The following is a 20,214-nucleotide window of genomic DNA, read 5'->3' as shown; positions in this document are numbered from 1 at the left end:
GATTTAAGAAGTGAAAGTATCAACTTACTGAATAATACTATTCAGTGAGTTGTTATCTTTACTCTTCAAATTAATTAATTATTTTTCTGTGAGGAACATACACTGTGTTGATTGTATCTGAGAAGCTAAAATTATGTTCTAGACTGAAACCTGGATAATGCCTCACAGAACAACACAAGCTGTATAATCTGAAAGAATTGAGGAGAGCCAGTGGCAAGTTGGAGTTTAGTCATCACTGTTAAGACAGATAAACACACTGTAAAATTACAGTTTTGAACATGGCTATCTCTCAGAAACTGTATACAAGTTTCAATGGAGAAATAAAACAGCCAACTGGTTTCAACAAATTTTTAATTCATTGACCTAGGTTTTGACACCTGTAAGGATGTCTTCATCAGAATGAAATTTGAACAACTGTTAAGTTACAAATGCAATAGTCAACATTACAAGCATTTGGTATGTTTAACTTGTAATGAACAACATCAGACTTTGATGTTCTTCATTACAGGGTATACGTACCAAATGCTGGAACATTTTTCATTTTTGATTTGAGTATGTCTGCTTATAATTTTGACTATTGCCTGCTCACAATGTAACTTTATGTGTGTTAAAATTCCATTCAGATGAAGACATACTTAGAGGTGTCAAAACCCAGGTCTATGTATTAAAAATTATTTGCAGCTGGTTGGCTGTATTATTTCCCCATTGACACTGTAAAATGATTTCTGAAGGAGAAAGTACCTTGGAACATTTTAAATAGAAATATATGATTATAATAATAAGCTGGAAATCTTATGCAGTTAACCAATGAATATTTTCATAAAAGCAAAAGTTATAATGTAGATCACTAAAAAGGGTGATGTTACAGAAATACTTCCTGAATTGTTTAAAATATTATAATCCTGCACTTCAACAAATATGATAGGATAAAAAGTAATGGACATAAAAGGATGTTTTTAAAGTTATATCTATAATATCCATCAATTCCCTTCTACTGAAGTCAGATAAATTAATTAGAAACCAGACACATGACTGCCTGAGAGACATGTAACCTATACCACTGTATATGGTGCAAGATACCAAGTGGCAAACTTGGCTATCTCTGGGGCTAAATGCAAGCAGAAGATTCCTTGCTAATGTGATAATGTAGAACTCTGAAAGGAAAAGACTAGCACAATTTTTGTATGTTAGTAAATTATTAGAATGCAAAGATTTTAAAGGTGACATTTAAAACTGTTATATGAATTGTTCCATAAAATTTCGGGTTAACTGCCAGATGTCAGTAAATTGCTGCTTGAAATTTTATGGAAAAAAAATTTGGTATACTTGATGTCATATGACATTTTCCTTTGCTACAGATCATTTTAGTTGTTATGTCATACATAGTTGTGCTAATCAGTTTGACTAAAATATTCTGCTCACTCTGGGTTAGCATACATAAATGACATTTTAATATTCTGACCTAATCATGTTCTAAACTTCATTATTTGATTAGTGCTAGAATTTTGACAATTAAGTATATGTCACATTTCACAATAAAGGTTTTCATAAATGTAAAAGCACACATTAGGTAACCTTTTCCTTTTACTAGCATTTATTCACTAATGAGTGGATCAGTGATGATTGTCCAAAACCTAATACACTGAAACCACTGCAGGTCAAACAAAAATATTTACTGTCATGCTATTCTTATGCAGTATTTTAACCACAAACATTGTAAATAATTTTAATAATCCTTAACAAATGACAGTTTGCTGAATAGAATTCACAATTCCTAGCCAAAAATGCTATTATGCCCCAATTACGTATAGAGCATTACTTGTTGCTTCTATGAACACCATACAGTTTCCACTCTACTTTGTTTCATAGTTCTATATATGGTCTAAGATGGAGTTTATTTACACCAATACTTCAAAGTTACATAAATGGACATATTTCATATAGTTTATGTGAATGTATTTTCAGTTAATAACATGATATAGTTAACCCACATTGCATTGTATTACTCAGTAATTCAAGTACATTTTTAAATATTTCTTATCAGGTCTTGCTTTTTAGAAAGCAATATGAGCATTAGTAATTGTTGTACTTTGACATATATGGTATTCTCTTTAAATTAAATTATTTTCCAAATTTTTACATAGTGGATGGAATCAAACACATTTCTGTAATTAGGATAGATATTACTTTAACCCAATATAGGTCAATGTTTCAGCAAGTGAAGTCAAAATTTTCCTTTATAAAGCCAACTGCACCATAGGAATCAGTTAAAGATGAATTGCTATCTGAATAATAACAAACTGGAAAACATTCCTTTTGAAATAAATTTGTAATTTAATAGATGATTATTGTCCAAAAACAAATTTCATCAAGCAGAAAATATAGGGATGTTACCAGAGCAATTGCAGAACCTATATTTTAACCTACTCTGAATATGAATCCTTATTGACTGTCCTTGATTATACAGGCTTGCAGTTCACTGTGTGAGAAATGTAAAATTGTGGTTTCTAAAATGAAAACCATTGGCTGCAGGTAGCAACTATCTACATACTTCTTGTTTTTCCCCCAGGCCTTTTCCACCGAGGTATGGCAATGAGTGGTGCTGATTTGACAAAAGGCATTACTGACCCACTGGGGCAAGCCAGACTGCAAGCAAGGTTGGTGAACTGCACTGATACAACTTCAGAAGAGATTATTAACTGCCTGAAAGGAAAGGATGCTTTTGAAATTGCAGAATCAGCAGCAATTTTATACGTGAGCACTTTATTACTTGTTGTTTCAATAAAAATGCATAAGAAAAAGTTGGTGGCAGTTATTTGTTAATATCAATTAACAGATAAATTACTCCAGATTGCAGAGGATTATGCCACCTGCTTTTTATATAATATATGTAGTACAATTTTATTCATAGCTCTTATTTCCTCAGCAACTGTAGTATATTTATCAGAATAAAATTCAGTCATCAGTTGCAGAGATATTTTTATTTTGCTTTACCACTTTCAATAGTTCAATATGTCACCTTCAGAAGCTTACAAAATTATGGATATTATAAATCATTAGGACTTGGCCATACATTTATGTAAAGTATAAGAAATGTATTATCAAAACTTACTTAGTATTTCGTTTGACTGATGTCTAATGTACTAAATGTAACTTCTTTACAAACTATAGTTAGTATTTTTTATATGTTCATTACTGCTAGCACAACAATGTGTCTGCGGAGATAAGTGTGATTCATTTAGTGTAAATTATCAATCGGTCCAGTGCTAATAATAATCACAACCAATATGTACATTTTTGGACATGTCATGTCATTATGCTTCTGTGAAGAAGATAGTGACATATGCTAAACCAATAGCAGTGGGGCTTTTTCCTCACTCCTCATGGCTCCAGGTCCATTTATCCTTCTGTCGATGAGGCAAAAGTCTTTACTCTACCTACAGTTTGGCCCATAGCCTTGTCATGGGCGCAGGACACAGACTTTACTTTTTCTGTACTCAGTATATACCCTGTCCTGCATATGAGGGCCGCTTCAAAAGAGATGCAGTGTTTTTTAAACATCCAATTTATATTCCATGCCTTTGATATTTTTACAGTATGTTGATATACAATTCAGAGACAAAGTGTCATTTTTTCACATAATCTCCATCCCTGTCAACTTCTTATGCCATCATGGAACTAAGGTTTGTACACCTGCACAGCAGAACTCAGGACCAACACTTCTGAGCCACTGTTTATTGGCCTTCATGAGGGCATCATCATCTTCAAATCTCATTCTGTAAAGGACTCCTTCCATTTAACAAAGAGGTAGCAATCACATGGTACCAGATCAGGGCTGTGGAATGGTTGTTTCAATGTCACCCACTCAAGCTTTGTGATCTGAGCTGTGGTTTGCTCCCTGATGTTTGACCAGACACTATTATGCAACAGAAAACATTGTGTTTCTTCTGACATTGTCAAACACATCATATTTGAACTTATAGTTTTTCAAGGGTTGCCACATATGTGCCAGAACTGATAGCAGTTCTCTGTAGCAAGAGTCCTCAAGCAACATTTATTCTGAATCAACAAACACAGTAGCCATTACTTTTTCTGCTGATGGTGCAGTTTGGAATTTCTTCTTCTTCAGTGTGTTTGTATGATGCTATTCCATTGATTGCCATTTTGTTACCAGTTCACAGTGATGCAACCACATTTCATATCCCATCACAATTCTTACAAGGAAGTCATCTCAAGAATTCTTGCACTGTTCCAAGCATTTGCTGCATATTGTCCTCTGTGTTTCTTTGTGGACATCTATGAACATCCTCGGGACCCACCTGGCACCAACTTTTTTCAGCTTCAAGTGTCACAATATTTGACACACAATTGCTTCTCCTATTCCCACTTGGATTGACAGTTCACTCACTGTTACGCATTTGTCAGCCAAAATCACATTATGAATAAGCTGTACACTGTCAGGAGTCTGTGCATTGCTCAGTCTGGTGCCATGTGGGAGGTCTCAAGTATTGGAGTGTCTGCTTTCAACAGAAAATCTGCTTGCCCAACAGCTACTGTAACTGTAGTGTGATCAACAGTGACATCCCCATACATCTTCTTCAGTGTCTTGTGAACATTTGTCACTGTCTCATTCTCATAACACAGGAACTCCCTAACAGAATGTTGCTTCAAACAAACATCAAATGAAGCAGTCATCTACAGCTGTGTGGTATGCTGAAATGGGTTGATATAAATTTGCATACAAGCACAAGAAATATTTCTATGACCTCTGTAATTAGCAAGAACATAGAACAAAAAGCTGAAATTTTTGAAACAAAGTGGTGTGCATTTATTTTGGAGTGCCTCTCTTACTCACTTGGAAACTGAGCCATAAATTTGAGCCCTCATTGCAAGTGCACTGTTTAGTAATAGTTAAACAACTGAAATTATTAGCTATTAATTATAGTATTCTGTTTTGTATTTCTAGCAATGGAACAGCAGTACCCCAAGTTCATTTGGTTACGTCGTTGAGCAAGATCTTGGAGATGGAGCTGAAAGATTTGTAACAGCTGATGTCACAGAACAGCTTCTTAAAGGGAATTTTGCTCAAATTCCTTTGATAAGTGGATCAACCAAAGATGAACTCACCTGGCTGCCAATACGTTAGTAATCTGTATCATGGTTCACTTACACATAAGTATAATAATATGTGGAAGAGATGTTAAGTCCATGCAAATGGAAATGGCTACATCCAAAATATTAGTTTTATGGGTAGAGACTGAGGAGAGGGTGGTTGATGCCTTAACCACCACAGGTATTTAATCTTGGGTTTGAACAATTAGCCATCTGAAATATCTGTCAGTGGATAGAAAAGACCAAAGCAAGCAACAGAATGCTCTTATTTTGATTTCTGTTTGATTGGCTTAAGTAAGAGTCAGTATTCAACAATATATCTGTTAATGAAAGATGGATGTATCAATCCATCATGAAGATAAAGTAGGAGTCGGAGATTCCACCACTATACTCAAAGGTGAAGGAGGCAGAGAGTATGGACAACACTTTCTTTACCAGAAAAGCCATACTTATAGATAAGAGGGCAGTAACTGGAATTTGGTATGATGGATTATGCCTAATTAAGCTTTTGAGAATGATTCCAATGAAATCTGTCAAAGTTGACCATTGTGTGTGTCACACAATGGAAGCTAGTGGGAAAGAAGTTCTTGCACCACCATGTTAACTCACTTGCTTACAGGTTTGACAAAACCCAATTACTTCCTGGGCCTTAAATCTACCTTCCAGATGTTATCTGACCTATGTGATTACATTTCTTGACAAAATAATAACAAACAATCAAATGTGTTATTCTAAATTCTGCAAAGAGAAAAAGTTTGTCTGCAAAGCATACTGAATAGAGAAGCATTTTCTCCCACAGCCTTAATATAGCTCCTTCAATAAGTATTCTGAGGAGATGAAATACAGCATACAACTAGGAGCCAGATGCTTCAAAGTATATGAAGGTACATGCTTTGCAAAAATTCAGGAATATGTAACATTTTCTAAAAGCTTTTCGTGTGATGTTAATGCATGTACATTTAACGAGGCAGCAATATTGTTTGTAAGTTCTAAGTCTGTCCACCACTATGAAAATATCAATGTGTGTGTGTGTGTGTGTGTGTGTGTGTGTGTGTGTGTGTGTGTGTGTGGTGTGGATGAGCAGATGTGCTTAAAAGAGAGAAAAAACCAGAAAGAGCAAAAGAAACAAAGAATGCTAGTTGAAAATGATTTTCTTGTTCATCTATAGATATTGCAACAACTATGTCATTGTAATGGTACTTCTTAATATTTCAGAAACTCTTGAAGGCAATTTTTCACAGTCCGCAGTAGATAGTTATGTGACAGCACTTTTAACTGGTCTCTTCCAAGACAGAAATGCTACAGAGCTAGCAGAATTGATTCAGCAAGTAAAGGAATTTTACTTTAATGATAGACAAACAGCTAATGAGACTGGAGTTGCTCTTGGACAAGTAAGTAACACAGCAAATTTAATTATGAGAAGTGGCAGAGGTCAAGTTGGTACTATGTTTAAAGAAATCAAAATGAAAATAAAATTGAATATTAACAACAGAATCTGAGAGACAGAAGGACATCTGCTGGTGCTATGAAACAGATACATAAAATAGCAAAAATAATAGAATGTCTATTTTTTAGGGTTCCTTCATCATAGGGAAATAAAGTTGTGAAATAGATGTACGAGAATAAAACTGTTGCAACCCATTAACAAGAAAGGTATAGTACACAGTGAACAAACCAGAAGTAACAGTAGACTATAATGTGTTTTTAAGATTCTACCATGTGAGGTGGTGCAGAAGTTTTTATATTGGACTTGAACTAAGTACTTGTACAAATTCTTCCATGGTTTCAGTTACTGACTTATATGGAAAAATGGAAAATTCCTTTTGAGTGTCCACAACAGAATTCCTATCCCATGGAGAGATGTATGTGCCATGTTTCTTCAGGAACATAAAAACTGGACATGTGTATATATTATGCTTCATTTCCCAGTGGGTCATCTGTTCTTTTTAGTAACTCATATATTAAGGAAAAATGCCTAACTCTCATTTACAAGTTTGGTGATTGAGTCTATATTAGGACAGATAGATTCAGATGTTCTAAGATATCATGAAGTGCGTTTGCACCTTTATGAAGCATACAAAGGCAATCATCAAATAAATTGTGCAGAATTAATGGACACCCTTAAATATGTCTTCTACTAAACTACAAATTTAGATTTATATTCCAAAATACTTATAATGGGCTGCATGTAATGTAAGATGATAGCTGAGCTTCAAAGGAAATGACAGAGCAGAATGAAAGATTGGGGCAAAAAATTAACAGAATATTTTAAACAAAAAGTGCAGAAGAGGAGGGGAGGAGAGACAATTAAGAAAAATAAAGAAAATTTTTTAGTTACGAAAACAAATTATGACAGACAGAAAAACTGAGAACACAACAGGGTGGAAAGGAAAGGAAAGATGAGGTACTGTGGAAGGCACTGAAAAATCAAAAGAGTTTTAAGTATTACAAATTGAGAATAGATGGATGGCAGTTGGCAGGCACATTTGGGGAAACCTATTATATCTCTGGTATTTGGCTGTGTGGGGAGGTTCAAGCATAATGGCCTTATCTTTGCCAACATTTTCCTTAGAATATCAAACAACTGAATAAATGATGCTGCTGGTCTGGACAGTTTGTCTGGTGCCATATATTCTGAATGAAAGCTACTCCCTGAAAAGCAGCTGCACACCATCTGTGTCTGTTAGCCATGTTTCTGTAAAACTATCATGTAGAATATGAAAGTTGGACATTATTGGGGTCACCACTCCGTGGCCTACTGCTGCAAATCTATATATTGTCTTCCATTCAAACAATGGAAAGCCTACGATGGAACAACAACAATATATGAAAATAATGTATTGCTACTCATCACACAGAGGAGAGACTGAGTCACAGACAGGCACAATAAAAAAGACTGCTAAACTTTTACATTTTCAAACAAAAGTGTCATTCTTTCAAAATGGAAAACACACACACACATTCACACAAACACAACTCACAAATGCATGACTACTTTCTCTGGATGCCGGGGCCCAACTGTAGTCTGAGAATGCATCTGATGTGAGCATCAATTTGCTGGGACAACATGGTAGCGATGAGGGGATGATGCCGTGCTATCTTTGGGAGCATGTACTTCAATGGTGGGGCAGGATATGGTTGCTAAGTGCAGAGTCAAGAGGCTGTGCTGGGGGACAAGGAAGGGCAAATGGATAGGGGAGAAGAGAGAAGCAGAGAAGGGAAAAACACTGCCAGGTGGGATAGAAGGTGTGTATAGTGCTGGAGTGGAAACACAGAAGGGGGTAGGTAGGGGGGAGGATACAGACTAGCTAAGGTTGGGGCTAGGAGGGCTGCAGTAATGAAGGATATGTTGTAGGGAGGGTTCCCACCTGCAAAATTCAGAAAATCTGGTGTTGGTAGGAAGAATCCAAATGGCACAGGCTGCGAAGCAGTCACTGAATTAAAGTACATTATGCTGGGCAGCATGGTCAACAGCTGGGTGGTTCAGCTTTCTCTTTGCCACAGTTTGGCTGTAACCAGTCATGTGGACAGAGAGCTTGTCAGTTGTGATGCCCACGTAGAAAATGCCACAGAATTTGCAGCTAAGTTTGTAGCTCAGGATGGCTGCTTTGACATGTAGCCTTACCTTTGATGGGGTAGGAGAGGCCAGTGACAGGGCTGGAGAAGGTGGTAGTGGGAGGATGTATGGGACAGGTCTAACATCTAGGTCTATTGCAGGGATAAGAGCTATGAGGCAAGGGACTGGGAACAGGGGTGGACTAGAGATGGACAAGGAAACTGCATAGGTTTGGTGGATGGTGGAATACCACTGTTGAAGGGGTGGGGAGGATGGTGGAGAGGACAGTGGGGATAATTAGAGGTAGGTGAAACCCCAGCAGAGAGTATGTTTCAGTTGCTACACTCCTGGGTGGTACTATGTCATGAGAGGAGTGCTCTTTTGTGGCAGGACAGGGGGTATACAAGAGATGGTAGGCGGTTGGAGAGACAAGGCATGGGATATCTCTTTTTGGACAAGGTGCTTAGGTAATTTTAGTTTGTGCCAAGGGTTTCACTGAGCCCTTCACTAGGGTCAACCCAGCACAACCTCCATGGCACCCTACTCCACCAGCCAAAATGCAAGTGTGTGAGTGTACTCTTATTCAACACTGTATTTATTCCAAAAGCTAGGAAATTTTCTTTCTCTTTTGTGTGTGCCTGTTGATGACTCATGCTTTTGCTGTTTGGTGAGTGGTCTTCTTTACTCTTATATTATCTGATTCACTTACTTGTATTCTGTCTTTTAAGACTATTCTTTGATTGTTTCTGCATTAACTTATTTTTATATTCTTTTTTGCAGTTATATTCTGACATCATTGTGATATTCCCAGTGGATCGTGCAACCAAGCTAGTGTCTCGGCGGAACACAGCACCTGTATATTATTACCATTTTGTTTACCAGGGCAGGTACAGCTGGGCATACTTACCGGGAACACAAACTCCGTATGGTAAGACATTCCTCCATTAGCAGACACTAATTTAAAAAGAAATTTAAAGCCAGCAGAGAAACCCCTGACCCAGGATTTTGGATGAATTTTCTGAACTCTCACCATTTATCACACACCACCAGTTCATTTCCTTCATCCCTCTTCCTTTCCCTTCAGCCCTTCTGCCAGAAGAAAGAGCCACTGGCCTTGAAATCTTGCAAATTTCAAATCTTTATATGTATTTTCTCCAGTTGTCACTTCATGAGTAGATTTTTTTTATCTATTCAGCAGCTAAATTGCATTACTATACCAACATTTCATATTCATAAGAGAATTGTAAAGCATTATTTTTGTGTTCCTCACTCATGGCCACCATACATGTATCATTCCTTAATCACCTGATGGTGTATGGCAGAGAAGTGGCCTACTCAATGCATCATTGTAACACTCCCCTCTCTCCCTCTTTCTCTCTTCCATTCAGTAACAGTTCAGTAGTCTTTATCATAGAAGCCAATGTAGTATGACTATTAATGTTTGATGGCCAGAGTTGCTGTACCATTATAACAATGATCCATTGCCTTAATATCTACAAGAATGTATTATTCACTCTGCATTGGAGTGTGTGTTGTTTTGAAACTTCCTCAGGGATTTAAACCTTGTGGGACTCAAACCCAGAACTGGATCTGGGTTCATATCATAGTCCATCATATAGTTTCAGTCTGCCATTAAGGTTGATACCTGTTGTTTATTTTTTCTTATAGGCACTGTAACCTGCCTTTAATCACAACCACTCTGCTTCAAGAATACCCTGAGATATTTTGTTAATATAGTGGGGATTCTTCCTTCATTGCTAATCCTGTGAACACCACAAAATTCAGTTTTTCTCTGCAGAATGGTAGTGTGATTCAGCACCTAGGTACTGTATTGGCAGTTCAAATACTGCTGTGGCCATGTCTTACAAATAGATTGTTTTCACAGCAGAGCACTTGAAGTATTTGAATGGGTTTTATAGATATTCCTCATTTAATTTAATGTTTTTCACTCCTGAATGAAACTTTCACCCTGCAACAGAGTGTCTGGTGGTATGAAACTTTGTGGTAGATTGAAACTGTGTGCTGGACTTTGCCTTTTGTGGACAAGTGCTCTACTGACTGAGCTACCCATGACTCATCCTCACAACTTTACTCCTGCCAGTATCTCATATCCTATGCTTCCAATCTTCACAGAAGCTCTTCTGAGAACTTTGAAAAATAAGCATCCTGGAAGAAAGGATACTGTGGAGACAAGGCTTGGCCACAGTGTAAGGGATGTTTCCAGAATAAAATTTTCACTCTGCAGCAGATTGTGCACTGGCATATTAAAAATGTGTGCCAGCCAAGACATGGATTCAGGACCTTTGCCTTTCACTGCCAAGTGCTCTCCCAACAGAGCTAACCAGGCACAACTCACTCATGCTTGTAGAACACTTTCCCACAAAAGGCAGATGTCTCGAGTTTGAGTTTTGGTCTAATATACAGTTTTAATCTGCCAGGAAGTTTATAATTCTTATTCTTATGTTGTTATTGGACAAAAAAGGTTCGCCTTATGAATGTAAGTTATCAAAATGCTAACAAAAGCCCAAATCTCCAAAATCAAATCAAGAGTTCAGTGTGACAAAGTCAATTCCACTGCCACTTTGTCAACTTATTCAGTAGTAGCTCCATGTCATTTAAGATTAGCTGATCTTTTGAGTGATCTACAATGAATAAGACATCCACCTTAAAAATCTGTCAGCAGCTTTTACCAAGGAGGTAAGAAATGTTTTGGCCTGCAGCTTTAGATTTATCTTATATGAGAACACAATGATGAGCCCTTCAACTTTGTAACTTGCATACCTTAATGTGCATCTGTTTAGGAAAAGTTTTTCGTACATTGTACTATTTTCTGGCAAGTGCATAATTTTTTCTCAATAATTTAATTTTTTATAAGATTCTGTTCCAATAGTTTGATTACTATACTCAGGCTTTGTGACTGAAATACCTGTACTAATGATAATTTCTGTCTAATCTGGATGAAAAAATTGTCTTTTTAGGTAAGAAAATCATATATGCTAACAGAATTTTTCTGTTTTCCCTATTATTTATGTCTTCTTTCCTTTTTTTGAAAGGTGTTTCCCATCATGATGACCTCATCTACTTATTCTACATCTCAGCATTGGTCCCCGAATTTGTTAACACAGACCCTGAATATACAACAGTAAAAAGAATGACAAAAATGTGGTCAAATTTTGTCAAAACTGGGTAAGTACTTCTTGTTGGTGATTTTATTTTACTATTTTCTTATTGTAAAGATAGGCGAGCAATCACTGGAGAGAATGCGTAATTACAATAAATAAACTTTTTCTGTAATTTGTGCTTCATGAATATATTTCTCTTAAACACAGTCAGACAAAAATTATTTAGAACAATTTACGGGTAATTGCCAAATTCTGTCTTTTAAAAATGGCAATGAAATTACATAAAAGTTTTTAAAAAGTCATTACTATACAGGATGATCGTTAATAAAATCAACAACTGCATGGCTGGATTCATGAATGGAAATGGAGGAAAAAAGGTACTATGAACATATGTCTGGAAATGGACAGTGTGTGTTCAATGACAATAAATCATCCTGGAACACAGTACAGAGCTGCATCACATCCACATCACAACAAATGTTGAAAGTGGCCTCTATGGGGTTGCAAGTGATAGGGATAGTAGTGGTTGTCATAGGGATAGTAGTGGTTGTCATGTAGGATACACATAATTGTGCATTGGCTTACACTGTTTGGCAGGCCACTTGCTTGAAGCTTGTACTAGGGTTTGCCTCAATATCTTGTAGAACCTGGTCCTCCAAATGTGGTGTATACACATCCCCTGCCTCCCCACGTGTTTGTCTTTCTGAAAGGACCTCTGATCACACAAACGCCCAAAACAGCCTTGAAATGTTGTGGACATGATTGTGTCTGTGAGGGTATTCATTTTGGAATATCTGTGCTGCCTCTCAGCCATTTCCATCTGTTTGGCCATTTTGGTATAGCCTTGCTGCCTTTTGACCATTTCCATCTGCTTCGCCATAGACAAACACCATCTTGGCATGTTCTCGATAAGAATATAGGACCAGTCTGCTGCATAGGCCTGTCCTATGTGAGTGACAGAAGTGACCGACAGCAAGCAACTTCTGGATACATGACATTCCAGTGACAAGCAGCAGCATCAGGTGACATTCTCAACTGTCCTGTATGCGAGCGACAATGTTGCATTACAAGATGGCTGCTAAGAGCCAAAAAGCTGTTTCTGTAAAACGCGCCCCTGAACTGTAGAATACTGTAGCTGAAGAGTAAGGCTACAAAACTAGGTTTACTTAAGAAAATAAAGCGAAAAGGAATTTTGTGCATGAAATTTACAAAGGGAGGAATCTCCATGGAGAATTTCATAATTCATATCATCAGCTATGAAGATCACCAAACAAATTCTTCGAATACAGGTGAATGAGCAGAGGAGCATTCGATTATCTCATCAATAAATTAAAGACAAATGTATTTTACAAGATCAAGAACTTTTAACAGCCTATAAATGCAGAAGAATTATTAATCACGGTAAATAATTATATTAAGAACCTGTTACCGCAGCCAGCTGTGGTGTAGTGGTGGCATAGCAGACTACGATATCGGTTTCGTTCAGGTCATGGGATCAATGCCAGGCACATATTGTGTTTTAACTTACTCAGTTACAATTCTGCATACTAAGTTTTATATATACTGTTTACACTACAATGCTGAGTATATTTTTAAGGTATTGTCAAAGTACTTGATCTTTAAGTGCATGTACGCCTATCCCAGTATATCACACACATTAAATTCCTAATAAATTTTACAGATATTTGATGTTGCGAATGTAATTCATCAGCAGTCAATGTTAAGGCCAAGCATTTCAATTAATCTAAATAGTATTTAAAAGTAAAGCATACAAAATCTTTTGAAAAGAAAGTCAAACATTTTGTGAAATGATTTGTCTGAAAGTACGAAATAAAAAATGTTAGGGAAACGTTTGGTGCACCTCGTTTTCTGTTCATGATTTTGAGCATCATTCAAAGGCATGCAGAACTTATTTATTTTACACAAATCATTTCATAAAATATTTGACTGGTTTCTTTCATTTTTTATCAACAAGTTTTATTCAGAAAGCATGATCTTACTGACTCCTTGTTTGCCTTCCTAATGTCTTCTGTTCTCGAAAATCCTAACTTTGGTACCTGATTTGAAGGAAACCTTTTTGACATTTAAATACCACACCAGTGTATCTTTTTATGTGCAAAATAGTTATGCCTTGAACAGATGAAATTTTTGACACTTAATTTACATAGCTTGGCAGCAGTTTTTTGTGAATTATTTCAACTTTTCCTCAGCTTATTAATTAATTTTTCATTAATTGCCCTGATTACTTTCAAGCAGTTAAATATTTTCACTAGACTTCATGCTGGTCCTTTTGATACCTGGTTTACCTGTTTCTCTCTCCTTCTTTGGCTATGAAAATTTGGACAAAACCTCAAGCTGTAATTAGAAGGCAGTCTTGTTTTTGCTCTGCCCACACATTTACAAAAACTTATCAAATGTTAATCATAAGATAAAATAGTCCTTTCTGTATACTGTCATTTCCAAAAATCATCGTTTTGATGTCTTGAACTGCTTGTGAGATACAACAATTTTTACCACCACTTGATTCCCAAAGTGCAGGGAATGTTTGGACATACCGCGAGCGACCCGTCCGCAGATATAACAACCAATATCTCAAGAATGAAAAGAGATATCATTCCAGTCTCAGCATTAGATACAATTTAAATATATTGGTTACATTTCATATGCAATAATGTATGGCCTTAAATGAACTATACAGAAAGTCTACGCAATGTGATTTTACTTCTGCAAATTCTTAAAAATTTCGTGCAGCCATGTACTCAATTTCATGCAGCACAGAAACTGTGATGAAAAACAAAAATAAATTCAGACCTAATTGAGCAAAGATATCAAGCTATAAGATGCGGAAGAATCAAATTTTTTCACCAAATAGTTTTCTTAAAATCAGGTGATAAGTATTTCATAGCAGCCATTGCATCCGCTCCACTGCTTTGCCGAGAAGACAGGTGGCTGTCACTCTCTGATGCTCATGCTGCAGCGACAAGATTCAAACACGTTTGAATTCAAACATCACCAGTTGCAGCAGAAGACAGGCAATGACACAGATGTCGCTAATGTAGGACACTTCCGTAACTATACCTGCGGTTGTGTTTTGTCGTTTGAAGCTGTCACAGGCTGTCAGTCACTTATGTTGCTTACATAGGACATGGCCTTATAGTAGGCTCCATCAGTCACATAGCCTGCTACATGCAAGGAACACACAGCACATGGTGAGAGGAACTGTCATTCGTCAGCACCATCATCTGTGGCAACAGTGCATTTCTGGACATATATTCACAGGACCTTTTTTCCTCCATTTACATGAGAAGTCCACCCCTGTGGTTTGTTGGTTTTATTAATGTTCATTCTGTATAGTTTTTAAATTTTCGTAAGTACTTATACTTGCCAACAAATAATAAGTAGAAAAATCTCAACAATGACCTTCTTTTAATTGTGAAATACAAACATATAACATGTCTTATGGTATTTTGAAAATGTATCAATCTATGTATCATAATTGTCACTTATTGTTCAGTTTCAGTTGCACAGTTCAAAAAATAAATAGAAAAATGTGCAACTGAAACTGAACGATAAGAGAAAATTATTTTAAATGTCAATATAGTTGTTGTTTCTCTCAAAACAAAATGTTAGCTATAGTGGTATCAATCTATTTTATCTAGCTAATAACACGTACAAATTTGCCAAGCTTGTTATTTGTAACAAAAGTGAATGATTTTTCATATTGAGTAAGTGAAGTCTGGAAGACAGTACAAGTGCCTAAATATGTTCCATTAATGCCTTCCTGGTTCCCACCAATGAATCTGATAATTTACACTACAGCTACCATCAACAAATAAGAGTCACAGTTCATTTGGCAAGTATCATGTGTGAGTATAACCACAAAAAAATAGTCTTGATCACACAGTCATTCATCAAGAATATGACTAGTTTCAGACTCTAGTAGTAGGACATCTTCAGATAATGCACTGTAAAGATGACAATTAAAAGTGCTGATTTACATTGGAAGTTAGAAAACATTAAAAAGAATATATGTTAAGATGATGCATCATCACCCATCCAGCTGACAATAATGATGCTCGGAACAGCAGTGCTGACCCCAGTTGCAAAACTGCTGCTGATGGCTGAGCAGCCACAGGTTAAATAGAGTAAAATGGGGTGTGCATGAAGTCATTGTCAGCAAATAGGAAGCAATTTACATGTCGTTTGTTAAGATTTGAAATTCCATTTTTAAAAATGTACATAAATTTAAGTGTAAATGGCTAAAAAAAATAGGATTTTCAATACCTTATGGATATCATAAACATTAAAGCCAGGTTTATAAAAATTAAATAATAAACCAATATGATAGGTTAAACTGTAACCAAGAATGCCATCTTGACACAATAGCTAGCATTATGAAGATGCTGTTTCCATAGGAACTGCTAGTAAGTCATCAGTTATATTGCATATTCATAACAGAATAAGATGTAAAACAATTAAATACACCAGTATACACCGTATTATAATTGTTTTGTTAAAAATAAGTCAAAGTAACAACAGAAAATTAGAAACTTCAGGGTATATGAATGCTATGTCGTGGGAATAGTTATGCCTAAAGACACTGTTTCCATGGAGACATCATGGTTGGACTGGCTGTCAGTTCCCAAAGATGTATTCAATGGACACTGTTTGTTGCCTTGATCACAGTGGTCAATACACACCATCAAAGATGAAAGAGAATGACTTTACTAGCAGAAGTGGCACCATTGTGCTGAAATTTTTTTGTCAACAGCAAAACATTATTTGATGTTTGCAAAAAAAACGGCCAATTGATTAAAACTAGGTTGAAACCAAAATTGGAAGTCAGAAAAAAGTTTTTTCTCAAGAAGTAAAGTCAACAATAAGATTGCATAAAAATGTATCAGCATCTTTTACATAGATGTGATAATTAACTCTAAAATAACCAGGTATTTTTGTAAGATTCATTGCCACTCTACCCTTAATAGATGAAAACTGGCTGCAATATGAAAATTCTGTAAAAGACAAAACAAAATCATAAGAAGAAGTATAACTAGATAGTCAGCTAACTTCTTGTTTAAATAATGTCTTCAAATAAGTCAAAAAATGCTTTATCGCAGAAATCTGGCAGTTCACTCAAAAGAGTTGACAGATTATTCTTGTAGTGGGCAAAAATTTCCAATTCTTCTAAACTATTCAGAAGCAAACCTTTAGAAGTGGTGTGTATAACCTTGAGATTGTTCATGACATCATTTTCTGGAAGTTTGGTATTAGTAAGTTGTTGTCCGGAAACTGATTTATTGTGTGACACACCTGCACCATGTTCCTTGAAGCATGTTTTAAAATTACAAACAGTTTGACCAATGTATATTTTTTCACAGTCTTTCCACATTAGTTTATATACACTCCTGAACCACGGTAACATTTGTTAATGTTGTCATTGATATGTTTAAGTTTATTAAGAAGCATATTTGTTGAGACTGTTTTTTATTAATTTTACTTAACTGACAGACTGCAGCTTCCAAATAATGTTATCTAACATATGAGTAAGTTTCTTCTCTGCAAATGTGAGCAGATAGTAAATAAACTATTTATAAAGAGTAGCTTCTAAACATGTTCTCATCACTTTAAGGATTCTTATCTCCGTCTTTAAAAATGGAACCTTTATAGGCTCACTTTGTTTTTTGTCTGTCTGTCTATGTTAAGACCCCTTTTTCTTAGGAATGGGTCGAGGTATCAAGTTGAAACTTATATCAAGTACTAAGGTCTATAGACTCTTGGTGGTGTAAGAAATTTAAGCTTCTAAGTCAATGCAATCAAAAGATACAGCCAGATACATCACACATTTTGTTAGTCGTGAACTCACTGATCAAAATCTATAGCTGAACTATATATCACCATTCCAGAAGCACAATGACATAACTGTCAATATGACTGGTTTACAGGAGAGGCAGAAAACCAAATAACATTTTTTAAAAGCTTCACAAAAAACAGTAAAATTATCTATGAAACTGAAAGTTGGCCTAATACAAAAATTATTTCCTTCAGACAGCATCCCATTCACCCCCTTGCAACCCTTTAAATAAATGTGTCATTGTTCTTCTGACATCGTTAGTGAAATTAACAAATACAACTAAAGAAGGTGTGTGGGAAAAAAGAAATATATCTCTAAACCATATTTTTTTCACCCTTACAGTTTTATTGTTTTATTATCATTTTTATTATTTGCATCTTATAACTGACATAAAATAATATACACTACTGGCCATTAAAATTCCTACACCACGAAGATGACGTGCTACCGACGCGAAATTTAACCGACAGGAAGAAGATGTTGTGCTATGCAAATGATTAGCTTTTCAGAGCATTCACACAAGGCTGGCGCCGGTGGCGACACCTACAACGTGCTGACATGAGGAAAGTTTCTAATCGATTTCTCATACACAAACAGCAGTTGACCGGCGTTGCCTGGTGAAACATTGTTGTGATGCCTCGTGTAAGGAGGAGAAATTCGTACCATCACGCTTCCGATTTTGATGAAGGTCAGATTGTACCTTATCGCGATTGCGGATTAGCGTATCGCGACATTGCTGCTCGCATTGGTCGAGATCCAATGACTGTTAGCACAATATGGAATCGGTGAGTTCAGGAGGGTAATACGGAACGACGTGCTGTATACCAACGGCCTCGTATCACTAGCAGTTGAGATGACAGGCATCTTATGCGCATGGCTGTAACGGATCGTGCAGCTACGTCTCGATCCATGAGTCAATAGATCGGAACCTTTGTATGACTATAACCATCTGCACGAACAGTTCGACGACGTTTGCAGCAGCATGGACTATCAGCTCGGAGACCACGGCTGCGGTTACCCTTGACTCTGCATCACAGACAGGAGCGCCTGCGATGGTGTACTCACTGGCAAAGCTGGGAGCACGAATGGCAGAATGTCATTTTTTCGGATGAATCCAGGTTCTGTTTACAGCATGATGATGGTCGCATCCGTGTTTGGCGACATCGCGGTGAACGCACATTGGAAGCGTGTATTCGTCATCGCCATACTGGCGTATCACCCGGCGTGATGGTATGAGGTGCCATTGGTTACACATTTCGGTCACCTCTTGTTCGCATTGACGGCACTTTGAACAATGGACGTTACATTTCAGATGTGTTACGACCCGTGGCTCTACCCTTCATTCGATCCTTGCGAAACCCTACATTTCAGCAGGATAATGTATGACCGCATGTTGCAGGTCCTGTACAGGCCTTTCTGGATACAGTAAATGTTCAACTGCTGTCCTGGCCAGGACATTCTCCAGATCTCTCACCAAATGAAAACGTCTGATCAATGGTGGCCGAGCAACTGGCTCGTCACAAAGCGCCAGTCACTACTCTTGATGAACTGTGGTATCGTGTTGAAGCTGTATGGGTAGCTGTACCTGTACACGCCATCCACGCTCGGTTTGACTCAATGCCCAGGCGTATCAAGGCTGTTATTACGGCCAGAGGTGGTTGTTCTGGGTACTGATTTCTCAGGATCTATGCACCCAAATTGCGTGAAAATGTAATCACATGTCAGTTCTAGTATAATATATTTGTCCAATGAATACCCGTTTATCATCTGCATTTCTTCTTGGTGTAGCAATTTTAATGGCCAGTAGTGTACTTAGTGAAATTAAGAATTTCCAAATGACATAAAAGCAACAAATTACATTTATTTGGAAAGAGAATCATAGAAGGGCTTGTAATATTTAGGAATGATGTTGCTGTCAACTAAATTGTTTAAATCTTGAATTTTATTTCCTGAGAGGGTCATTTTTATAGTATAAGCAGGTTTCAGATCCAAATTACTCCCATCTACATTCCCTGTAAAATACCTCTTTCTCCCTTTGAACTGAACTTGTCCCCACTCGGACTGTTTGTAGCTGTTCTTATACTGAAACACATCACTTCCCTTTTCATATGGAAATGGTTTAATTTCTGACAATTTGAAACTACTTTTGTCAACTTCCTTGGCCATGTAATGAGCCATCTCCTCATACAAAGCTTTAATGTCATTGAAATCTGAAAAACCCATTTCTCTAAGATGTAGCAGATTTCCCTTCTTTTTTGCATTTCAGATGACTGATATGTATTGATTGGGAACATAAATTGGCCCTGACTTCTTAGCACTCTTAACTGCTCTCTCAATGATGCTATAAACTATGTCTCCCTCATTCTGGGTGTTACCACAAGTCAAATACTTGAGCATAATGGACTGAATATCCAGCTTTTGTAATGCATACAAACACATTGCAATCATGTATCTGAAATATAAGAGAATGAACATTTTAATCAATTTGATTTTTACAATAGAAACATTTTGTTACATGATTTCTGCAAATCGCAGTCTGGGTTTATTGTACTTACTTGTCCTTCTATTGCCCT

The 20,214-nt window shown here is 36.7% G+C and overlaps 1 protein-coding gene across 1 annotated transcript in view; it reads left to right on the top strand.

Annotated features, from left to right (window-relative positions):
• LOC126235994 (esterase E4-like) overlaps window positions 1–20,214 on the top strand; it is a 55,735-nt gene that overhangs the window by 33,842 nt on the left and 1,679 nt on the right. The window contains exons 5-9 of the mRNA XM_049944991.1: window positions 2,570–2,754; window positions 4,967–5,141; window positions 6,328–6,503; window positions 9,449–9,596; window positions 11,722–11,854. Coding sequence (XP_049800948.1) covers window positions 2,570–2,754; window positions 4,967–5,141; window positions 6,328–6,503; window positions 9,449–9,596; window positions 11,722–11,854 — 817 coding nt within the window. The remainder of the gene's footprint in view (window positions 1–2,569; window positions 2,755–4,966; window positions 5,142–6,327; window positions 6,504–9,448; window positions 9,597–11,721; window positions 11,855–20,214) is intronic.

This window comes from Schistocerca nitens, chromosome 2, assembly GCF_023898315.1.
Source record: "Schistocerca nitens isolate TAMUIC-IGC-003100 chromosome 2, iqSchNite1.1, whole genome shotgun sequence".
Classification (NCBI taxonomy): domain Eukaryota; kingdom Metazoa; phylum Arthropoda; class Insecta; order Orthoptera; family Acrididae; genus Schistocerca; species Schistocerca nitens.
Note: the sequence above shows the minus strand (reverse complement) of the source record. Positions and strands in the feature narration are given on the sequence as shown.